The 23624-nt window shown below is 37.5% G+C and overlaps 1 protein-coding gene across 1 annotated transcript in view; it reads right to left on the reverse strand.

Moving 5' to 3' along the window:
- Positions 1-23624, reverse strand: part of THSD4 (thrombospondin type 1 domain containing 4) — a gene marked incomplete at both ends in the record, with an annotated part of 236750 nt that overhangs the window by 12947 nt on the left and 200179 nt on the right. The window contains 6 exons of the mRNA XM_079540750.1: positions 3097-3270; positions 4341-4545; positions 6174-6303; positions 6956-7198; positions 8088-8184; positions 10818-10993. Of these exons, the coding sequence (XP_079396876.1) occupies positions 3097-3270; positions 4341-4545; positions 6174-6303; positions 6956-7198; positions 8088-8184; positions 10818-10993 (1025 nt within the window). The remainder of the gene's footprint in view (positions 1-3096; positions 3271-4340; positions 4546-6173; positions 6304-6955; positions 7199-8087; positions 8185-10817; positions 10994-23624) is intronic.

Consider the following 23624-nt stretch of genomic DNA (forward strand, 5'->3'; position numbering starts at 1 on the left):
ACTACATATGGGCACGTACAAAGTCAGATGAGTCTTGCTAGAGACTTTTAGCCTGTACTCTTTCTTTCCCAATGAAATGAGTAAAAAAAAGTCTGTTTCAAATAGATCCTGGGAAATATGAGGATACAGTATTTACAACTACTTCAAGGACAAATAAAAGAACTTGTAATTTATAGCAAATATGTCGGTTGTTCTGAAATTAAGTATCCTATTTATTTCCACGGAAAGTAGAACTGATACAAAAAGCACAAGAACACTACTTGATGGAGAAAATTGTCAGCTACAAAACACTCTTTTTCAACATAGTCACCACCATTAGCTATGCATTCTTGCCAGTGATGAACAACAGCCTGCATGCCATGTTCACAAAGTCTTTTACCAGCGGAGACGCCCCATTGTCACTGTCATCACTGCTAAAATGCATCTTCTACTGCCTCACTGTGCTCACATCCACTGCTTGGTCTCCATCAACATTCAGCAAATGTCAGTGAATGTCAATGGTTGCATTTTTTTCTGCATGAAGGAATTCAATTCCATCTCTTTGCATCATTCATACTACCATGTCAGATACCATTTTGTCAGGCTGCCCCTCTGCTGTCATCTATCACATGGCAAACTGTCACAGAATACTGGTAGGAAGGTTCACCCTCTATTGGCACACCACCAACATCCACATCTGCCATAATGAACCAACATCATAAAACAGGAGGCATTATTTTTGGAGCAGCCCTCATACAACAGTTCGTTTTTTAATGATAAACAGCTTTCAGTTATCAAATTGTGAAATTTAGAACACCAGCAGTAAAGCACAGCATCATTTTTATGTTAACAAACTGCCTTTCTTGAGGCTTCAAAAATTAAGCACATCTCTACTGAAATACCCCATTCATTGCATAATTCTGTACGGGCAACGTTGATCTATCCTGTGCTGAAAGAGAAAGCATGCACTTAACCCGCCTCTGCTCTGCTTGCTGCACATGCACCAGTAGACACTAAGTGTCTGCAAAACAGGATCAGGAAAGTACGGATCAGGCCTTCTCTTATGACTGTAATCAAGTTTAAGCTCAACCATTTTAAACTTTGTGTTCTCAAAAGTCAAGATAGATTCTTTTACCTCTCATTTCTGGCCACAGCCATAATGTCAAAACACAATGGGAGAGACTGTTCTGTGGTATTTACATCTGGGCCTTGAAGTAAGCATGTAATAAATCTCACAATGAAGGTCTGTTCTTGTGACATTTCCACCACAGTTTTGCAGACTCAACAGGTTTGAACAAGGTTTCTTTAACCATCTGAACTTTTGGCTGCTTATCTGAACCATTTGTGGGCTGCCCATCACTGATCTATGCTTACTGCTGAAATGTGGCTTGGCTTGAAGTATTTTTTAAAGAATTTTTTGGGGAGATTACACACACAAAGCCCATACAACCAGGAATGCCCATTTTCACTCCACGACATGTGTGATTCTGCACATTCCAGTCTTAATCTTTTTTTCTTTCTTTTTTTTTTTTTCTCTCTTGAAATGAGCTGTTTCTTCCATTCTTCTTTTAGAATCAAACTCCAAATGAATTGCTGGCAGAAACGATGGTGAATATTGCCAGCAACAGTAGCAAGCATTTGGAAGTAATTAATTTGTTCACTTATAAAATCTGAGAAGGTAAAAAATCCATTATTTACTCTTTGACCCTAAGACATTTGTTGTAGGAAAAAACTCTGGTATTTTCTACATTACCTACTTCACTTTTATGTCTCATTTAATACATACAAATAAGCATAGTAACATTCTGCAGTCCCAGCTTTCAGCTACAGAAAGTATTTTTAATTCTGCAGCACACAAAATGTCAGTGTGGGATAACAAAAAAAAATGGATTCTAGAAACTTCATTGGAATGTGTGTGCTTTATGTAATAGAACTGTATTAGCTGATGATGATAGCTGCAAATATTTTCCCTCCTCTCCCCCATAAGTCATTTACTCAACAGTAAAATCTTTCCCATTTCCACTAATATCTGTAATTCAATTGATAACTTCCTGCCAATGCTACGCAAGAAAAGATCTTTTCTTAATAAAATGTATTTGAGTTGTCTGGAGGTTGAAAGTTTTGCAGGTCTCTAATTTTAGCAAAACTTGATCAGTCTTTCTAACATCGTTATAATTTGTGAAGTTCCTCACCCTTCTCTACATCTGAAAGGTGATGCAGATCTTTTGAGTGCCCAGATTTGTATATTATCCTGGTTTTTGGAGATTCTACTAAAATCATATAAATAATGAACCTGTGAAGTTAAGAAATCGTCATGTTTCTGTAAGTGAAAGTATTTGCCTGCCAAAACAATCAGTCAAAGAAAAGGGAGATATAATCAGGATTTCATAGAGAGTGAAAACTTGGCTTGTGGATAGATGGAATCTAATATGCTGTCATCCATGAGAAAGACCAAAATACCAATTTTGTCTTAGCTTAAGTTCATCAGCCTTTTAATGAAAGCACGAGTATCAACAGTGAACAACATCTTGGAACCCAGACGTGAAACAAAACAAGGTACATCACCACACTTTGTATGGTTTTCATGCTCAGAGTCAGACTCACTGGAATTAAAAAATATCTATATTCATGAAATACAGAAAGTCTCAATTCAACCTTTCCTGAGTTTGTGAAGTTGCTCTCCTCTTTTAAAAGCTATAGGAAAATTGTTTTATGGCTTCAGCTTAAAGCCAGACATCAGACCTCAAACTTCCATCACTTACAGAAACAGTAGGGAAACTCCTAAGATCTGAAGCTTAAGACTTGGGGCTAAGCAAGGCAGAGCAATAAATCTCAGCTCACTCAGTATTTTGGGAAGCTCAGACACAGATCAATGCTAAATCCAGATGTTCAGCCACATACTCATGATCTATGCATTCTTGTATCTAACACAAACTCAAAGTGCCCTTGAGATCCTTGTTTTTTGTACGTTCTTGCCTATTCTACAGATCAAACACAAACATAGAAAATACGTTCACTCCTCCTATGGCTAGATACATTTACATATTTTTTAAATTCTGATGCATTTAAGTTGTTTTAGAAGATTTTGCAGTACATAAAGACAATGAGAAGCCTCACCCTGTCGCTCCATTCTGTAAGAAACCAGCTCTTAGCACAAGGTCCCATGTCACAGTTCTCAATATCATTTGGCCGCAGCTTCATGTTACACTCCTCATCATCAACAACGTCTCCAAGGTTGCTGACGCATTTCACATCTCGAGTCCTCTGCCCCACTCCACAAGGTACTGAACACTGTAACAAACAGTAGTTTGCATCAGGACTCTATACAAGATCTATCACTTCACGCATAGCTCATTCACTGATAATAACATACTCAGAGAGCCATCTTAGATTTAGGAATGGGGAATAGAAATGAGTAAGTAGTTTCAAAACCATGTTTTCAGTCTGAGCATTCTATTGCATACTATGTAGATGTATTTGAAAAACATAAAATCAAATTCTATCTGCAATGAGCCTTTCTGTATCTAATCAAATTGAGCTGCTGGTATTTGAATAACACAATGACGTACTCTGCGAAATTTTGATCTTGGTCTATACACAGATACAAAGGTAGAGAATTGAAAAGAAAAACATCTTTTGAACCCCTGTTAAAAGGTAAGGCCTTCTGCTCTCTTTTCTTCTGGAACTTTTCATGGTCTGTCTATTCACACAACTCAGCAGCTCTGTAAAAGTTTTTTGCTTTGTTTCATGTCTAACTGAAAGAGATTTGTTTATCACTACACCTAACACACTGGAATACTTCCCCTCCCTACAATGGCCATAGAAGTATTGAGGATGGTTGTCACGTTGGCCAGAAACTCTGTAAACAACAAAGAAATTAAAGCTCAAAACTGTATTATTCATGTTTATCTGAGAACCTCAGCACAGCCTCAAACCAATTACTACTGACTGCCTCTATATTTAACACATACATAAGGTTAAATCAGTCCTCTAACTAAACTCCATATGCTAAGAAAAGCCATCAGTTTTTCACCACAGGCAAACCTACTAGCCTTCTTTTAACTTCATTTCATAGAGTATTTTTAAAAAGTAATCATTGTTCAGAAAGCTTAAGTGCTTCTGTGCATAGAGATCTGTGTGTTTTGTTCTACACAACCACTCTTTTTCACCTTTTGAAAACATTAATTGTCACAATCACGCAGGTTATTTCTGAACTAATATTTCCTTATTTCTGGGGCTGTTCACATTCTGCTTCCTTGCTTTAAAGAAAATCAAATTTACTTTTTAATTGCTGATACGTTTGAGAAAATACTTATTCTTTTCTGAGGTTTTTATGCTCCAAACTAATCAGTCATACTTACTGAAGTCCACTCTGTCCTAATCTGCCACTCACTGCAGATCTTCAGCTGGCAAGTGCTGGTGGTCTCTGGTTTCTCCAGGTGATGGCAGCGGTACTGCTGAACTGTCAAGGTACGGTTGGCATATATTTGCCTACATAAGATCTGTCGATGCTGCATGCCAAGGCCGCATGTTTTGCTGCACTCAGACCACTCCCCTATGTCCCAACTGAGGGAAAGGGAAAAAAGGGAATAAAAAAAAAAAAAAAAAAAAAAAAAAAAAAAGAGCAGCTTTTTCATAAGATTCGTAAGATTAATCTAACGCTAATCCCAGTAACACTCTAAGGACATGATTCTAATTGAGATGATACTTAAAACTCTGCATGCAAAACAATCACTTATGAAGATAACATTATATCCCACAAACAATCTAGCTGTAATGGATGGTAGCAATAAGCACGTGTTTAGATTGCACAATTCACGTTTCAAAGCATATTACAAACACCGAGTCACTCATAGTTGTGTTGTTTTGTTGTATGTTTTTTTTTAGTTTTAAAGAATCTATCTATAACGTATATTTCTGCCTTAATGATACCTTCTAAAAATTTAAATCATATTGCATTTTTTTGTTTTCTGAACTCAGTTCAGTAAAGGCTCACAAAAATTACTTATTCCATATAGGCATTAATTCAACAATAAAACTGCAATGGCAAATGATCACTGAATATAGAATCACAGAATGACAGAATGGCCCGGGTTGGAAGGAACCACAATGACCATGAATCTCCAATCACCCCTCCACATGCAGGGCCACCAACCTCCACATTTAATACTAGAGCAGGCTGCCCAGGGCCCCATTAAACCTGGCCTCAAACACCTCCAGGGAGAGAAGAAAAAATCCCTAGATACATTTTTCTAATTACAACACAGATTTCACTCCATTTCTTTAATCTTTTTGTATAAACATTACATTTTCCCTGTTCAATTTTAGTTTCAGGCATAACACATAAGGAAGGGAAATATCTGAATAGTTCAAACATTTTATTACGGAACTCCTGTGGAGAATGAGTGAAATCCCTGTGCTCTTTCTAGTATTTGTATTTTGATATTAAAAAATTACAAACAAATATTATTTTAAAATAATATTTACATATCTCTGTTTATATTCTTGATATTGATCTCTAAAAAAAAAGAAATAAGAAAAAAAGGAATTAATGAGTTGTCAAAAAGAAAAACTTGAGAAAAATGATTTACAATAGAAAAAATCTCTAAGTAAATTGCTCCACAGGAATCACACCTGAGCCTGTGATATTGGGAGCTCTAGAAGCAATGGTTACCACTTTTAAATCCAGTCTTTGAGCAGAGCTGAACAACTACTGAATTCCAGAAGAGAGGTCATGTTTATTAGGGGGCTGTTGTGAGTTCTACCAGGTAAATCTCATCTTTAAATACAGCACCATGCAATGAACTGGCAGATACTGCAGCCCACCGATCCCACATGAGGTAATGTAACCTACAGAGCCTCTTTAGACAAGTATTTGCAGAAGGCTGTCACTTGGTATAAAAAAGATTCCCATAAAGAGACCACAGGTATAACGTGTATGCCTGAATAACCACACAAAACTGAGAAATTACTGGGCTCACTTGGTGACAACTTCCCTTTTGACTCCTCTGAATGCTACTGCTACAGTGAAAATGGATGAAGACAAATCACTAAAGGAAAAAATACACTCTGCACTTCGTAATGTTAAGTGTACGGTGCCTAGAAGTTCAAACTCGTTTCCTACTCCAGATGTTCTCCTGCAAAACTGCAATGACACTGGATTATTTCTCTTGACTTAAACCACAGTGTCTTACAAAGCTGGACATGGGAAAATGTTGCAGGCCTCCTCTTCTGGAATAGGTTTGGTGCTGCTGTCACAGTAATTCTCAGGAACTTCCTCATGTGTGACTCTGTTGACACAGTGGAAAACTGGGTACTGGGACCCTGAAATGAAAATTAGATGATAGATGGCAAAAAATTCTGCAATATAAGCTTTTTATAGCAATAGAATCCAAAACAGATGCAGAAAGGAAAAGCATAACAAGCACAGCGTAACAAAAGGAAATTCACACTAAATTTTTATCCAAAACTTCCAAATATACTTGAAAGCTATACTGCTTACATTGTAATATAAAGTAAAGTGCTTAGTACATAGAAAGTACAGCACAGCATTGTAGGGAAAGCTAAGAAAACACCTCGTTTCTGTACCAGTAACATTCAAGGAGGTAAAGATCTGATGGAAGCCCTGCAAAACTGTCCTGTAAAGATCAGAAAATTGTAGACAAAGATACAAAAAGCATGAAGAGTGTATCAGACAAAAGCTGGAGAAGCCAAACTGAAGTACAAGGAATGACAAAGAGCACTGAGGAAAGCTGCTGTGTATCAATGGTGTAAAAGAGCAGCCTGACAAAAAATCCTGAAATATTCACCTCCAGAAGCAAATGATGCATTTCCTTTTAATTTATATACTCTGTACTTCAGTTTTTTAAATTGTTTTATTGAAGTGCACTTCATAATACAGATTTCCACATTTCTCCTCTCCAACACCAGAATTCTGCTGTATCTATTTTCTGTGAATGCTATATGAAGCACTTACCTTTCCCACATGTAGTGGTACACTCAGTTTTTCCAATCTGTTTCCAGTTGTATTCTCGGTTTTGTCTTGATAGCTGCACAGCAGGCACCTGGTTTTCTGGCTGATGAGAAGGAAATCTTCCTGGCTGAATAACTGGGAAAGTTCCAACTGACTGTCCAGTGATAGTGTCTGTCTCCCTATGCAAATCCTCCTCATTGTGATTTGTACTTTCAGGCATTTCTAATTGACCATTCAAGGGCTCCCCTGATGATGGAAAGCATATTGAAAAGAAAGGAACATAATGAACCTCACGTGCAACTAGTCTGTTTTCATCCACTAATAATCAGTACACTGGAGTATCATTAAACATGAAAGCAGCTTTTATTTCTTATGCAGAGACTTCTAACATTGGTCTATGAAGACTGTGTTGTTTTACACTAAAACAGCCAAGTCTTAGCCAGCAAACACTTTAAGAACAGAAGACTCTCCAATCACACTGTAGAATTAATGCTCCCTGTCAACGTTTTCCAAAGCACTTTTTGTAACATACTCTGTATTCTGTGTCTCCTCACATTACTGTACAGCTGTCCTTCATTACGAACAGCCTGCATAAAAACTTAGAAATTTGTCAAGGCATGAACAGTAAAAGTAGAAAATTTACAAGTGAGTTTGGTCCTACTGTCCTTCAGAACTTCCTATTGGTACACACAGCACACCTCTCCACAGCTCAGAATCAAGATCATAATCTGTCCAAATTCTAGCTTGGAGAGGTACCAGTTTTATCTCTCATCCTCTCTGGTTGGGAGAAGAAAATGAAAATGAGAAGGATTGTTTTAAATTAGCTCAAACTCTGAAAAGAAAAATCTAATTTCTGAGACACGGCTACAACAATCCAGGTCAAGTAAAGCATACAGTTAACATTTTAAGAACAAAACTGTTGCTGAAAATAGAAATGTATGATGAGATTCCCAGCTACTCAGGTCAGCAGAAATTCACTTAAGTTAACAAATCTATGCAGACTTCTATTTCAATGAGAAAGGTGAAATTCTGGGCCTTTCCCAAATTGTTTACACTGAACTTAATGGTATGGATTTCTCCATTAGTTTATCAGGAAACAGAATGTGCTTAGTAATAGGAAATACTGGCGTTTTACCTGGCCTCCTGTGAGCAAGCAACTGAGGACTGATGACATTGTCTCCTGGAATGATATACTCATAATGTATACCTGGGTTAGGCTGCTGGTGTATCATCTAAAAAGAAAAGCAGCCATTTATTAGCTTTTTCCAATCGTTACATAGCTAACGCTGAAAAATGTACTTCAACTGATCAACTGTGTAACATTATTTATCATTGGTTATTACAGAAACAATGCTTAATGATCGTGTTTAAAAGTGAAAAAATAAGGTGACTATGTTTGCAAACTGAGATAGCTTGTGATGGCAGATAAACTGTTTCTCTAAACCTTCCATAAAAACCACAGGTCTGACAGGCTGTAGCTGAGCGCAGCTGCAGTGGGCAGGACCCACCTTGGCCTGGGCAGTCACCAAAACACTGACAGGGGGAGCTTGGCAGATGCCTCAGAAAATATGAGCAAGAAAAAAACAAAGCAGAGAAAAACAAGTGCCACACACTCTGATCTACAGATCAAGCCGCCTTTTTAAAGGTTTATCAGATATACCAAACAGAGCACGTGCAAATCAAACAGTTTGTTCTATCATCATGCAGCTACCCCTACACCACTCAATGGTGTCTCAACAGCCAGCTAGCTAAGTTACTAATAGTCTCATCATATGCATTACTCAACAAAGCTTAAGTGAACGGATTATAAAGGCCCCCATACTTATCAGGGTGACCGGAGAGGCATCTTTCCTGCATGGCCATTTGCAAGTGAATGAAGACGTAATGCACTTGCAGACACAGTCCCTTCTCACTGCTTTATAGCAAACCACAACAACTCTTTCAAGTGTTCTTTATGAACATATGTGGGAACCTTAAACTTCGCTGCTTTTAATATGAAAACAAATGCAAGTGTTTTCAGAAGGCTGCTGAACAGCACCATGCAAGTTGACATGAGCACACCTCCAAAGGCAGTTCTTGTGTGCTTAACTAAGTAGGCAGGCATAATGAAGCCTAAGAAGATAGGACTTTAAGAAAGTTTTGAAAACTGATAGCAGAATACTCTAGTTCCCTACTGGCTTTGCTGCTGAGAGCCTCAAAACACCCATACCAGAGATGCACAGATGTCATCAGCTGCTAACTTCACTCATTTAGCTTTGATTACTTCAGAACTGCTTCTACTGCTTTAAAAGTCCTAGATTGTCTGAGGGGTAGAAGGTCCAAAGTACACTTAAACTTAAAATCTGTTTTAAAATAAATAAATGAAACCCCAGAGCTTGCAGTAGTTCTCTGGTCCTAACAAACCACAAGCCAAAAGGCAAAGAATCACGCTATGCCACTGGCTATATGACCTACAGTAGATTTATGCTTCAGGCCTTCAATAATTTGTCACACCAATTAACACCAACTAAGGACACAGACCTTTCTTTTCCCTTATCCTAGAATCACTTTTCCCTTTTCAAGTATAATAGCTAAACAATTCTGTAAACCATGTCCCTTAGAGATCATCTACTTCAAGCCATTTGATGATATGTTATCTGGAGAATTTTCTGTAAGGGTTGGTCCTTCTAACATTACATTGTTATTTAAAAATACACCTTCTCTGTCTTTCGTGCTGAGAGAACCAAGCACTGAGGAGTTGGCTGCCAAGTACCCCTCACCTTCCTGCACCAGCACCCTCTTCTTAAGATGGTTCCAGGATCAGCTTCCCAATTGTTTCCATGGTTTTTCCACCACATTTCTACAACAGCTTACAGGCACATTAGAGTGAGCTTAACTGATGAAGTCCCTACGAATACATTGTAATAGCTTTCCCATAAGGAGGATGGAATTATACAGCACTGTTGCTTTTGAGATAGTGGACCACAGTCTTTGAAGCAATGCACACCTCACACTTGTAAAGCACTTCTTACCATCTTGCTAATGAAACCTGCAGTAACTTACAGAGTGTTTTTCCTTATTTTATCTTAATTGAGAAAGGAAGAAAGACTGCATGGTCTCAGCAAATAGGAACAACAATCCATTTGGAGTTCCCATCTGCAAATCTTTCCATTTTTCTACACAGAGTAAAAATGTAGAGTAGAGATGAAAACAATTACATGCAGGACAAAGACTGAAGGAAGACACTGTATCTGTGTGACTACATATTTCAAACTTGTAAAAGAGGCTGCGTCATTCTGAACCTTGGATTTCTTTTAGCTAGCTCTCTTCCAGTACAGTATGGGAAGATAAATATGGAAAGACAAATATGGAAAGACAGGAAGACGCTATGCTGTCAGCTTATAATGAATTCTAATATTTCTCATATCTACAAGAAACATCTCAGATAACAGTCCAAACAAATTAGATTTGACAATCCACAGTAGCAGACACCGAGCAAAACTAATAAAGCTGTGACCATCATGCCAGCTTTATTATACTCACTGTAAAAGAAAAAAATATACCAAGTATAAATTTAAACATTAAGATATTTTATACTTCAACTGAAGTTGTTTTGTGATACTTATTTGAAAATATCTCCTTAATCCATTTCCTGATCCACTTCTTCCGGGATCATAATATATTACGCATCAGTCAGATAGCAATAAAAACTTAAACATCAGCTCAGAGCATTATGTGAAAGAGATAGTAAAATACCCAAAATTGTGTTGCAAGAATAAAAAACAAAACAGTTACAAGTGTTAGTACTGAATGCAGTAAAGTGTTGCATGTGAACACCAAACAATTTTTTTTTTTCCTCAGAAACATTATCCTACAAGAAACTTACATAGACATCGAGGACTTCGTTTGTTGGACCATCAGCTAAAAAGGACTCTCCTGCAGTGCTGGATATTTCATTTGGGCGCTTATAAGTGAACATTGTCCCACCACCTTCGTATCTTCCAGGTCGATCAATTGCCCAGTTTCCATTGATGATGGACCGCCCTGATCGACTTCGCAAGGCTGTACAGAACAGGGAGAGAGACACAAAGACACTGATCAGAAGAAATCACCTTCTTGTACTGGAATCCTATCAGATTCCCAAGTGTATGTTACACTGCTACATATTCCCTGACCTTGGGGAAAAACTGTGTGATAGTAGAAAAGAACAGTTATATTAACAGTTGTGCAAAAAAAGGCAAGCTTAGAAAACTTCACCTGACTGCTCACATGACAGACAGAAAAATTAGACAGCTTGGAAATGTTTTCCAACAATTTTTCATAGGATGTCATACAAGTCTCTCAGCCAGCCAGTGGCACGCATTCTGAGATGCCAAGAAAGTGGTTTTTCTCACCTTCCTTTCTGTTGAACCAAGTATTTTATGAACAAGACACAACAAAACACAGAAGCAGATACAGAAAACCACTGCATTACACAATGCAGAAGAATCAAACAATCAGTTAGTCTAAGGACACATGAAAATCCAAGGCTGACAAATATTCCCATTAGTCTTCATGAAGCCATTTGACCACACTTCCTTTTCAGAATATTATCTTTGCCAGAACATCTGCAGAGCCCTTATCTCCAGAACCAGGTGGAATGACGAGATATGTGAAAATCTTGCAGATGGGAAAGTGACTTGTTAATCAGATAATAGATAAGGAAGTATAAACATGGATTCAATCATAGAATCACAGAATCACAGAATGGGTTGGAAGGGACTTTTAAAGATCATTTTGTACAACCCCCAATCCCACTGCCAGAAGCAGGGACATCTCCCACTAGATCACACTGGCCCAAAGCCCCAGCCAACCTGGCTAAAGAGAGCCCACTTTGGGCAGCCACTTCCAGCACCTCAGCACCTTTGTGGTAAAAAATTTCTAATTACTAATCTACATCTAACTGCTTTCAACATGATACCATTACTCCTTGTCCTACACTACTACAGTCTTTCATCACCTTTCCTGTAAGGTCCCATTAATCACTGAGGTGTGAACCAACTGTGCAGTGCATGTCCTTTGTGATCACGGAGAACACACTGATTTTTAGGTGCCTCTGCTCCCTCTTGTTTATGCTTCCTTTATCTGTATGGCTATAATTTTAAGTCCCTACTTAAACTCTTGTCATGTGTACATGCATAACTTCATGCAACATTAAATTTATGCAGCTCTTATAGTATCTCTAGGCTGCAGCCACATCAGATGCTGTTTAAGCATGACGGAAAGATTTGATCCTTTCCTCCAAAGGCTCTACTCAGCCAATTTTCAATTTCACTATAAAACACAGAATCACCAAGGTTGGAAAAGACCTAAAAGATCATCCAGTCCAAACAAATTGTTCTCAAATGCAGACTTAGAACAGACAATGAAATTTACTAATAATTTTGCTGCACACTGTATATTTAATGCAAATTCAATGTGCTAGCTTTCACTTTATAAAACTTTAGGGTTGAGGACCTGGTTACATCAAAGATAGATTTTCTGTCCTGTCACAATTGTGAGAAATAGATAAAATGCAACACTTTCAGAGTCCTTGTTTGGTAAGCCAAAAGGTTTGAAGACTTTTTCTCCTATGGGAATTCTTGATGCTGACTAACCTACTGTTTGTAATTTGTTTAATCTCAATGAAATTATTTATAGAAGAAAACTTCATTGTGTTTTTTAAAAATATTATAAAATGCGCTTAGATACAATCATGTAAATCCTTACTATTATTTGATAAAGTAATGATTCATTAGACTAAGTGGGAGCTTGTTGAAGTTCTTCTTATGTAGAAAATGAGATATGAAGCACTGATAACATCAATCTACTCCTAACTGCAGTTATATGAGCTTTATTAATCCTCCCTGTACTAAACTGACATAGTCATATCTCTAGGAATGCTAAGGACTCAACAGCCTACTTCTTCAAGATGGAGAAACTAATTGTGTGAGAAGAACGTGTGCAATCTGCAGTATAAGGCAATTTGTTATTAGTATCCCAGTTTGTACAGGAAAAGTAAGTAAGATCAAATTTGCTTTTTGTTCAAAGGGAAACAAGGTAGTAACTGAACAGAAAATGATTTGAAATTGATAAATGAATTTAAAACTTCATATTATTGCATTGCCTTCTATCTAGAGTTTAAAGAAAGTATTGTTTCATAGCTCTAGATAAAATGTAAGATGTAGAAAGGTTAAAGCTTAAAGCAGCTGGCTACAGCCAACAGAATCTATGAGAAGGAAGCCCTTACTGAAGTCAGTCAAAACTGCCACTTTTACTTTCAAGCAACATATAGGATAGCCCCTGGATGACTAGTTCCTGTAAACAATCTTAAATGGTAACGTTTCATTCTTTTGTCTTTCCATCAGAAGCAAACAAAACCAAAACCAACCAGATTTTAGCAGCTGCACCATGTAAGCTCAGAAGGCACGAGTCATGGTGAAGAACTTCCTGCCTTCTTGGTCTCCTAAAGAAAAGTAATTCAGTATAATTCCCAAAACTACACTAAAACAAGTAGCATTATCAAGAATTTGCCACAATATAAATATTCGTCATAATTTTACTCAATTCAACAACTTAAATGGCATAAGAAAGAGTGCTGGCTAAGATTAAATTGGTGTTAATAATGAAGCTGTAGAAAGATGGCTGCCTGGAATGCCTATGAATGGCTGCCTATGAATCCACAGAACTTTCATTTCAAATCCATCACCTTACAAGTCTGAATGAGGTCTCCCCATAAAAAAAAGAAAATGTGCCCTTATGTTTGGATCATCCTGCAGCTACCACCTCCACTCTGCCCCCAAAGAATTTTTACGGTGCTAATATTTTTAGCTGAAGCATAAAGGAGTACTATAAGCGTTGCCCTTAATTCCTCATGAAGAATTTCATCCTCATACAGTCTGTAGCTGATTTCATCTATCTTTCATCCTGGGCTCAGCTTCTTAACTAAAACTGTGCTGTTTACAGCAATTTTCAGTAATGCTTTGCACTGGAGTGACAGAGTATTGCAATACTCTATCAGCATGTAGCGGCAGGCTACAAGCTGGGCTACCATTCTGTGGCAAAAATCTCAATAGGCTATAGTTAAGATTGTATTTCAAGTAGCTGAAGAATATTAATTTCCAACAGTCCAGTTTACTGCTCTCCTTTTAAAGATGTTCTGTAGTTCATGCTTTCCTGCTTATTATTATTGATTCTACACGGCAACTTGAAAAATTCAGCAAGAATTTAAAGCAAAGATGGCCAGTGCAGTGGTGTTCTGTGAAGAATGAACTCACACCCTCTTTCAAGGTCAATATTTCATGAGGGAAGTTGATATCTGATGATTTGTAAGCGTAGCGTTTGTAATCCCAATTTAAACTGCATCACTGCAACCAGAAAATTAAAAAAAAAATCAATTTATCCAGTACTTCAAAGATAATTCTATTACTATATTTCCTTTTTATTGCATTTTTCACTCTTGCCAACCTTCTCAAGTCTAGATCACACGCTGAGTCTTCCCAAAGCTCCAGTCCCTCAATCTCATACTCACAGATGCCTTTAAAAAAAAACCACTACAAAAAGCTTTGCATCACTCTGATCTAGAAAAATATATCATGGACTCACAGAATTGTAGGGGATGGGAGGGACCTATGGAGATCATCTAGTCCTAACCCCCTAGCAAAAGCAGGTTTCCTAGAGGAGGTTACATAGGAAAGCATCCACGTGGGTTTTGAGTATCTCCAGAGGAGACTCCATGGCCTTTCTGGGCAGACTGTTCCAGTGCTCTGTCATCCTCACAGCAAAGTTCTTTCTCATTTTGTATGGAACTTCCTGAGCTCCAGTTTTGCTCATTCCCCCTTGTCCTGTTGCTGGACACTGCTGAGAAGAACCTGGCCCAATCCACTCAACACCCTCACATATTTTAAGTATTGATACGATTCATTCATCCCTTCATCCAGATCACTGATGAAGTTGAATGAGAACAGACCCCTACACAAAGATGTAAAATCAGCATATATAAAAAGTAACTTAAATTTCCCCACTTTTCTTGTGAAAAAACATCATCCAGTCTGCATTAAAACTTTCTATAAAAGTAGAAGTAAACTGCAATACTAAGTTACAAATCCTATACAGAAGAACGTGCAGCGTTCTTTACCATTTGCTAACTCATTTGCTCTGGGAAAAATCAGTCGCTTCCCATCTTCTTCAGCTAAGGTAAGTTTCAATGTTCCAGTTTACAACAGTTTCACTCAACTTTTTTTCAAATACAAAATTTCTTTATCAAAACTACGGCATGACATTTACAGCATTACCACGAAGGAATTTTAAGAAGTGCTGTGGATGGAATTCTAGTAACACAATTTATTTTTCTGGTCAGAACTCCCCCGCCATTTTTGGAAACTGTTTTCAAGAGAAGCAATGGTATGAATTGGTTTTGAATTCCCTTCTATCCAAAGCTTGAACTATTCTACGCCTTGCAAGTTCTTAAATGAGCACACATGATGTTCATTCAGAAAAGCAGTTCTTTTCCAGGAAACAGACTGCATTCTTACAACTGTGGTCAGGGGGAAATAAAGCGAAGACTTGCGCTGCTGAAGTTAGATCCAAAAGTCTCTCTGGTAATTTATCCTAGAGAAACTTGACAAATTGCAGAGATGCTCACAATTCTGGCCAAGGGCTGATAAAATATGGTAAAAAATTAACCAGTTAACATTCAGCAGAGGCAGCTATAAAAGATGAGTGGCTGAATGGATTGGGCTCTCCAGCCCTGCTTGTTTTGCAGCTGCCAATTAAACCAAAGTGTCTTAGAGGGCAAGTGTAGCAACTGCTTCATTTTTTTGCAATTCAGCGCAATGATTTTTACTTGTCTAATAACATTTGGAATATATTTTGGTGTTTTACTTTAAAAAGCGTTTTAAGTTGAAATGATGTTTAAGAATGTTTTAGCTACACTGTTTTGACTTAGAAGCAAGGCCTTCTTCCCAGTACTGTCAGAACAAGTACCCAGAAACAGTAAATCACGTGACTACTTCTGAATAAGCACTATGACAAATGAAGCAAAAGAAACACAGCTTCTATTAATTTTTCCCGTAGGAAAATCAGTTACATGGACCAGAATGCTGATCAGACTTGCAGTACAGAATGCACAATAATTACACAATTAAATGAACTTACTATGTTTACGACAATCTAAAAACACTGCAAGTCACACATGTTACAGTGCAGTACTTAATACCCTGATGCATACAGAGAATAAGAGAATAACAGCTGATGCTATCTGAATATTCTAAATATCCTAATTATAGCCTAATGCTACCTATAATAACATACGGATTAAAAATAAAGCAATAGGGACTGGTTCAAATGGATTCTCAAAAATAATTCCTTTCCAAAAATATGGTACAGTTCCCAGAGGTCTCTGAGTTTAATTCAGGAAACATTAGCATGGCTAAGGGATTGCAACCAGAAAAAATCAAGTGATAGCAAACAACCTGACGGTTTTTTCACTGGCAACCAAGACAGGGGAAGGGAGAGATTTTTCCCGACCAAAAGCAATTAGGATTTGTTTTATGATTCTACTGACCTTCTCAAACTTCAGAAGAAACTTGTGACACTGTAATGCATCAACTAAAGGCAATGATAAAAGTTGATAGAGACAAGTTTCTGTCTTTCTAATTACATCTTTTCCTACCATAAAGTTTCACCTGAAGCCTTATGGGCACTGTGTATGTACTCTTCTGACGTATTCAGTTTTTAATGTCATCAACAAACCTGTTGCTGAAGGGGCAGGCAGGAAGATCTGTAAATAATATTCGTATCATATTAAAAAATCCTGCTTTGTATCCTAACAAGTTTCATACAGTGAATTGCATTAAATTAGTTCTCCCAACTTTGTCCTGAGATTCTACTTTGGCTTTATCTTTCCAGAGCAAAAAATCAAAAAAAGCCAGCACAAGAGACTAAAGTTCTGTCATCTTTGGTCTCAGTTACAGTTGTTTCAGTTGTACAGGAACAGACATTCTGGATGCACTTCCTAATAACTACAACAATTTAATTTTTTAAAATGTGATATATATATATATCTATATATATATAAATCTTTTGTCGATTGGAAGATTGAGCATTGCAATCTTTAGTGTTAGAATGGATGTAGAAAGCCTAACAGTAACTAAGAGCAGAGGAGAATAATTGAGATGATGAAAAACAATTGTACCAAGAAAATTTATCTTTGACCTTAATGACTGACTGTAAACTAGCATTTTGAATGTGTAGGTTTGTATTGCCAACCGAAGTTACACGGAGATCTTAGAAAACTATCATCAATGCAGATCACTGTGATGAAATCCAATTGCTTCAAAGTTCATTTACTTTTTGCTATTTGTCTTGCTTGACCACTTTTCTGTAACTCATCCGGTTTCTGGGCAATTTCCTCTCCTGGATTTCATGCCATCACCTAGCGCTGAGGTGTTCAGAATTCTATTACTTCCAAGGACATACTTAAAATACATACAGTATTTTCAGAATAGTTTTGTTCAGATAGTTCTTTGAGATCTCATCTTCCTCCTGTCTTAGCTATTTCATTTAACCATTTTTTCAGTGCAAAATCATCTATCATATATATTTATGTTTCTCTGGAATGCTGCATAGTTGTAAAGCCTTTTTCTTTTGAGTTTGACTATGTTACAGGTGAACCCAACATTAAAGAATTAATAAAGGTAAACTGCAAGAGCTTTCTGTGCTTTGTCTCTTGTAGGCTGTGATCAATCCACAGTTCAGCTCTGCATTATGCACTGAGATGTTTCAGTGACTGCAGCACTGCATTCACAAAGGACAAATTACTGTTCATTTTTCCAACTATTTTTGGAGGAGATGTGCAGCTCCCTAATTTTTCCATTTAGATTTTCCTGCTACCCTTCTGATCTCCCATGCTGCTCAGTGTAATGAATGGTCCAAACAGCAAACAACTGATGGCCATTTCTATACTCTCTCTGGACATACCAGATATACCAGCTCAGCAAACAAAGCCAGGCAAACCCCAAAACCAAACAGCATTCTTTTGGCACAAATGGAAATGGTCTGCTTTGCTTTCAGAGTTGTAGTATCTCTGGTCTGTCTCTGAAAAACATAGATTGAATCTGATATTGTGCCAAAACAGAAATTTAAAATTACTGTTCTGCAAGCACTGTCGATCTCTTGAAAAAGTGGTGGACACAAGTGCTTCCCAAATCTGACACAGATGCACAAACAATGTTCAGCCAGTCTCAGCCTTTGTGGAACTTGCTTATTTTTGGCAGGGATTTCCCAAGTTTTCATTACAATGGCAAGTCAATTTTTGCTCACTTGTAAATTTTCTTTTTTTCTTCTATATAATCAGTTGATCAAATCAGCAGCAATAGTAATGCTGCACAGTAATATGCTTCTGTCAGCAATAATTCTTTCTTTCATTATTGCTCAGTTTGTCCTCAGAGCACGATTTAATCTTGCTCTGAGCTCCTCATGTGCTTGCTCTTGCAAATCATCTCAGGCAACAAGTCCCAGAAAAATACTCCTGATCTTTTCTACCTACTGGGAGAAAATAAGACATACTTGCTTAAACATCAAGGTTTCCCGTTAATTACTGTAATCAGAAATGCTCATTTTCTACCACCATAACGAGCCATTTTCCTCTTGGAGCATCCATTAAACTGCTGCTCTAATTTTCCCCTGCTGATGCAGCTCCCTCCTCATTCAGTTTTGCCTATTTTTTCCTTCATTTCTAACTCCTTAAAGAATGTTAACACATCAGTAAGGGAAATGCTGGGACAGCAAAGCAGAGCAGAATAATTTCCAGTGCAATAAATAACAGTCTTTGAGAAACAGAACTGGTATATCATATAGTCATACTATCTATGCAGACTCATGCACTATAAAAGAATTCCAAGTTCCAAGAACTTTCAACAAAATCTTCAAGCAAACCAATCCACACATTATAGAACAGCATACGCCTTCAGCATCTATCAGAGAATGGAATATTTCCCCACATTGTTTATATGGTCTTTCCTGATACATACTGGTAATAGCCAGCTGAAATAAACAAGTCTTCTACTCTTTCTGAAGTCTTTTTGATGAAAAAAGAAGCAAAGTGAAGCGAACATGCACACTACAGCATTCTCACACCAGTCTCCACCACTGGCATCACTATCTAATACAGAGATATGATTATGACATGCACAAGATGCACAATTATGTAGAATTTACCATGCTTCTTCGCCACTATTGCTCTTCCATATATCACACTCAATCTTACTGGGGAAAACTGTAATACTGAAAATCTAACCAGGGATTTTTTGAAAACAGATAGAAAACAGTAGTGTTAACCAATCAGAGGACTTTAATAGGTCTGTATACTTATGCTGCTGCTAAGAAAGGTGGTAAAAATTTACCTATATATTAGTTGGAACTTCTGAAATACAGAGTTCATGAAGTAGATTAGAGGATGCAAGTAAAAAGGGAAATTAAAGCAGAATTTCAGCATTTTGGCGAATCTTTCATGGGAAGGAGAAAGCTTTTCCAGATACTTGTATATTCATCTTTCATTTCTTTCTGTAAAGAAGGCAGGACATAACTAAATTAAAGTTTATAACTGGCCATCCCAGAACTTCAGTTGTCATAAGGCCTGACAAGAATGATGGTGAAATTACAATGTAAAGGCATAGTTTGGATTTTTAGAATCACATATATACCTCACTAACAGTAGCTGTAAACAAAATATTAAGTACCAATAGTAATGTGAAATAAACAACATTCAGGGCTAGAATCTAATAATCTCTAGGAGGGATACACTTTCAACATAGCAAGTGATTTCTAAGTGTGCAACTTCATTGAATCCGCAGATTCATTTGGCATAGTTGCACCATTTCAGTTAGAATTTAGTTCTTATATTTCAGAAGCTGATGGGTCTGGCTCTTAATGTGTCTGAAGGCGATAGCTGAGCCTTCTGGCACAGCTCAGCTGCACATTAGTTAGCCCAGCATAGAAACATCGCACACATTTGGCCTAAATCCTATGGGTGGATTGCATTATCTTTTAATCTGTATACCACTTCAGTCAGAATGGCCAGATTACTAAAAAGCACGTGTGCAAATATCCCTCTCTTTTCTCCAGCTGGCATACTGAGAAGTATTTTGCAACTCCTTGCACTCTCAACAATTGCCAAGAACTTGAATAGTTAGGAGGCAGCTGAGTAAAAAAGAGCAGATTGTGGTATCTCTGGAGAAAAACAGCACTGTATCTCACGATAATCAAAAGTTGAAATAGAATTATAACTGCTTCTTTTGTTTGCTAAAGAGCTTTAATTCCTAGCAATGAAAAACTGGAACTGGTGAATGTTTCTAAGCTGTTTTAAATTTTAACTGGAATTTTTCAAACATTTTTTGATTATTGCGGTAACATCCAATACTGTAACTCAAAACACACAGATGTGGTGGTAGCTACAAAGCATTCCTGGGTGCCCTAGTTTAGATGTATCCTCTTCTGGCAGAATGTCAGTCATTCCCACCCTCTGGGGAGCTTCTTCTATACCACCCACTGTCTGGTTTCAGGTAAGTCCAACAAAAGTGCTGAGTCTCCTCTCAAACAATATAAAACTGTTTGAACAAATGCAGGTAACAGGATAGAACAGAGATCCAAAACAACTTTGTCCTACTAGAAAGTGGGTTACGGCAAGAGCCCAGAAGCTATCTGTAATGCCAGGCAGCCAACTGGTCTGTCAGCCTGTGCAAAGCTGATATCCTGGCCTAGCAGGCAGAGCGGACCTGAACATGGAGACTGAAGTTATTTACAACAAGGTGAGTGACCAGAGGGTGTCATGGGTGGGAAAATTTGCTTTGATTCACTCAGCGGCTGTTACAGTACTGACACTGGACACAAACCAAACCAGACAGACCTTGTTCCACTGCCCACAGAAGTTCAGTGCTGAACAAATTTACTTTGTTACTTGTTCTCCCTTCCAATACAAGCTGATAACAACTTAGTACCTCTTGGTCATCAGTTTAAAAGAACACTGATTTATTACAAACTCTCCCTATTATCTGGCTCTCAGCAAAGAACAGTAATACATACATTAGTGAAAGGGTGTCTCCATTTACCTGAGAACATTATTGCCTGAAGTTGAATTCCTGCAACAAGAAGCTGGGTGGAAAGAGGAAAGCTGGAAATACAGCAAGTCAGTTCAGCACTGGTATCCACTTTCTCATGCACAATTTTCTGGTCACAAATGCTCAGGGCAATCTTCCAGATGTTATTGGTTATGTCATCAAATAGGCAGTCAACACATTTAAACATAAAAAAGATGCTAAGAGATTGAACTGATTTGACGTTTTTTTAACAGAGCTATCAAACCACGTGAAACACAGCTGACACATGGAGGTAAGCCCAGCAATCCATGAACACGGCAAAAGTAGAAATAATCTCATTGTACCGATCATTTTTATAGGGCCAAGAACAAGAATGAATACGATCAAATTATGTCATCGATAGCAGAGGACTATGCCAAATACAAATCATTTCAGTGCATCACTTCTCATTCTATCGTTGTTACTCATTCCAAAACTAAAAAGCTAGTGAAACAATTTTTCCCTGGTTAACAAGGAAAGTATGGCTTTGTACATTCCAAGCTTCCCACTTAATAAGACTGGCTAATTAACTGCAGTACTTTGTCTGTGGCACACATAAAGCAGCAGAGTTCAGATAACAGAAAAAGGTGAGTTAAGTATCCATAGTACGAACTGCAATTATTTTGCCAGAGAGAACTACACTTAAATGTTTTAAAGCTTATGTTGGAAGCATGATACAGAATATATGGTTAAATGAAAAGAAAGTCTTTTCCCTTCTTTAGTAAGCATTTATTATTTAATGTTTTATAAACTATCTTCTTTGAGATCGATTTCTGAGAAGTACAAAAAGTATACATATGAAGTATAAGAAAGTATAGGATCAGAGAACACCCCAAGTTGGAAGGGGCCCATAAGGACCATCAAGTTCAACTCCTGGCTCCACACAGGATCACTCAAACTTCAATCCCTACATCTGAGTATGCTGCCTTGATGCTTTTTAAACTCTGGCAGCTTCAGGCCATGGCTACAGCTCCGGGCAGCCTGTTCCAGTGCTCAACCACTCACTGGTTGAAGTGCCTTTTCCTAACACCCATCCTGTCACCCTCCACTTCCCTTCAAATGCACTGTAATACAGTGCAACTGAAAAGTTTGAGTGTGGGGTTTTTTTTTTGAGAGTCTTATGCTACATTTATCATGACGGCTATCTATATTATATATCTTTATCAAGGGGATGGTGAATGTATAGAAATGAATCTTCTTAATCCATGTCACTGTGGGCTGCACCATAAAAACTACCATAATTTCTTACTTTCACAGGCCACTGCCAAGTCATAAAACCAGACCACTGGTATTTCTATGTACATCTTATACAGCTAGGCCAGTACCTTAAGAGGTCCTCTACCATGCTCCAGTATGTTAAAAGAGCAAGCTACAAGTCTGGTGGATAAAGCTATATAACTGTATGTGCTATGATTTATTGCAGGATTATCCTGCAAACAGGTTTGACTTCACGTACCCTCTTGGCATTGAGCGGTGCCCAATTGGCTCTTAGTCTATAACCTTGCCAGCAACAAAATGAGATCAAAGTTGCTTAAGCTACCTAAGAAAATTTTCATGCTCTGTTAAGGAAACACTGCCAGAGCAAAGCCTGACTCTTCTGCAATACTCAAGTAAATTAAAACACCTTCCCCTCCTCTCTCCCCCTCCCTTTTTAGTGGCTCTTGCTTCCCCCAGCTAAGCTCTTTGTGTATTTTTTGGCTATATAATTGCAACTGTTAAACTGGAGGCACATGACACATCTTCCAAATTATATCTGATCATTGACTAATAAAATACAGAAATAGTCCAACTAGTGACCAAATATAATAAAATAAAACAAAAAATTTGAGACCAGAAAGCCAAAGAGGATCAACTACATAAACTCAGGAGATTCTTTAAGATCCTTCAGAGACTAGGCCTATGGTATGCAACTGTTATACATACCTGATAGCAGGACTAGCAGTAATTGCCCAGGTTAGCAGAGCTATTACTTATATAATGTTAAGGAACTGAATGTGAGATGCAACTCATTCAGTAAAGCTACTGCGTAGCTTTTTTTAATGTACATGCTAAAAAAATACAGAAAGCTCCAACAAACTAAATAAACCAAAAAAAAAGTCTTAGCAAATATTATTATTATTCCAAGTAAATAGCAATCCATATACATCTGTTTGATTAATTTTGATAAAAATATAAATCCAGATTAAAATTCACTCTTGCATTTTTTAAAATGTTGATCATTGTTAGAGAGTTTAACTTTGAATTGATTTTTTCCATTATTCTTGCTTTCAGTTTGTATGTTCTTTACCTTCTCCACTCCTTTCTTCTTCCATTCATTTTTAGTTTCTATGACTAACTGCCAAAAATTTAAGCTAATGCACAAACTCTGCCTAACTCATCCATAGAAACCAAAACCAGTTGATCCAATAACACCATTTTTCCCACTCAGGCCAACAAAGTCATTGCATACATCTGCAATGACAGAATCTTCTCAAGGAAAAAAAAAAGAAAGAAAAGCTAAAGAAAGACACAGAATAATACTGTAAACCTCTGCAATATAA

Source organism: Tetrao urogallus, assembly GCF_951394365.1.
Source record: "Tetrao urogallus genome assembly, chromosome: 11".
Taxonomy (NCBI): domain Eukaryota; kingdom Metazoa; phylum Chordata; class Aves; order Galliformes; family Phasianidae; genus Tetrao; species Tetrao urogallus.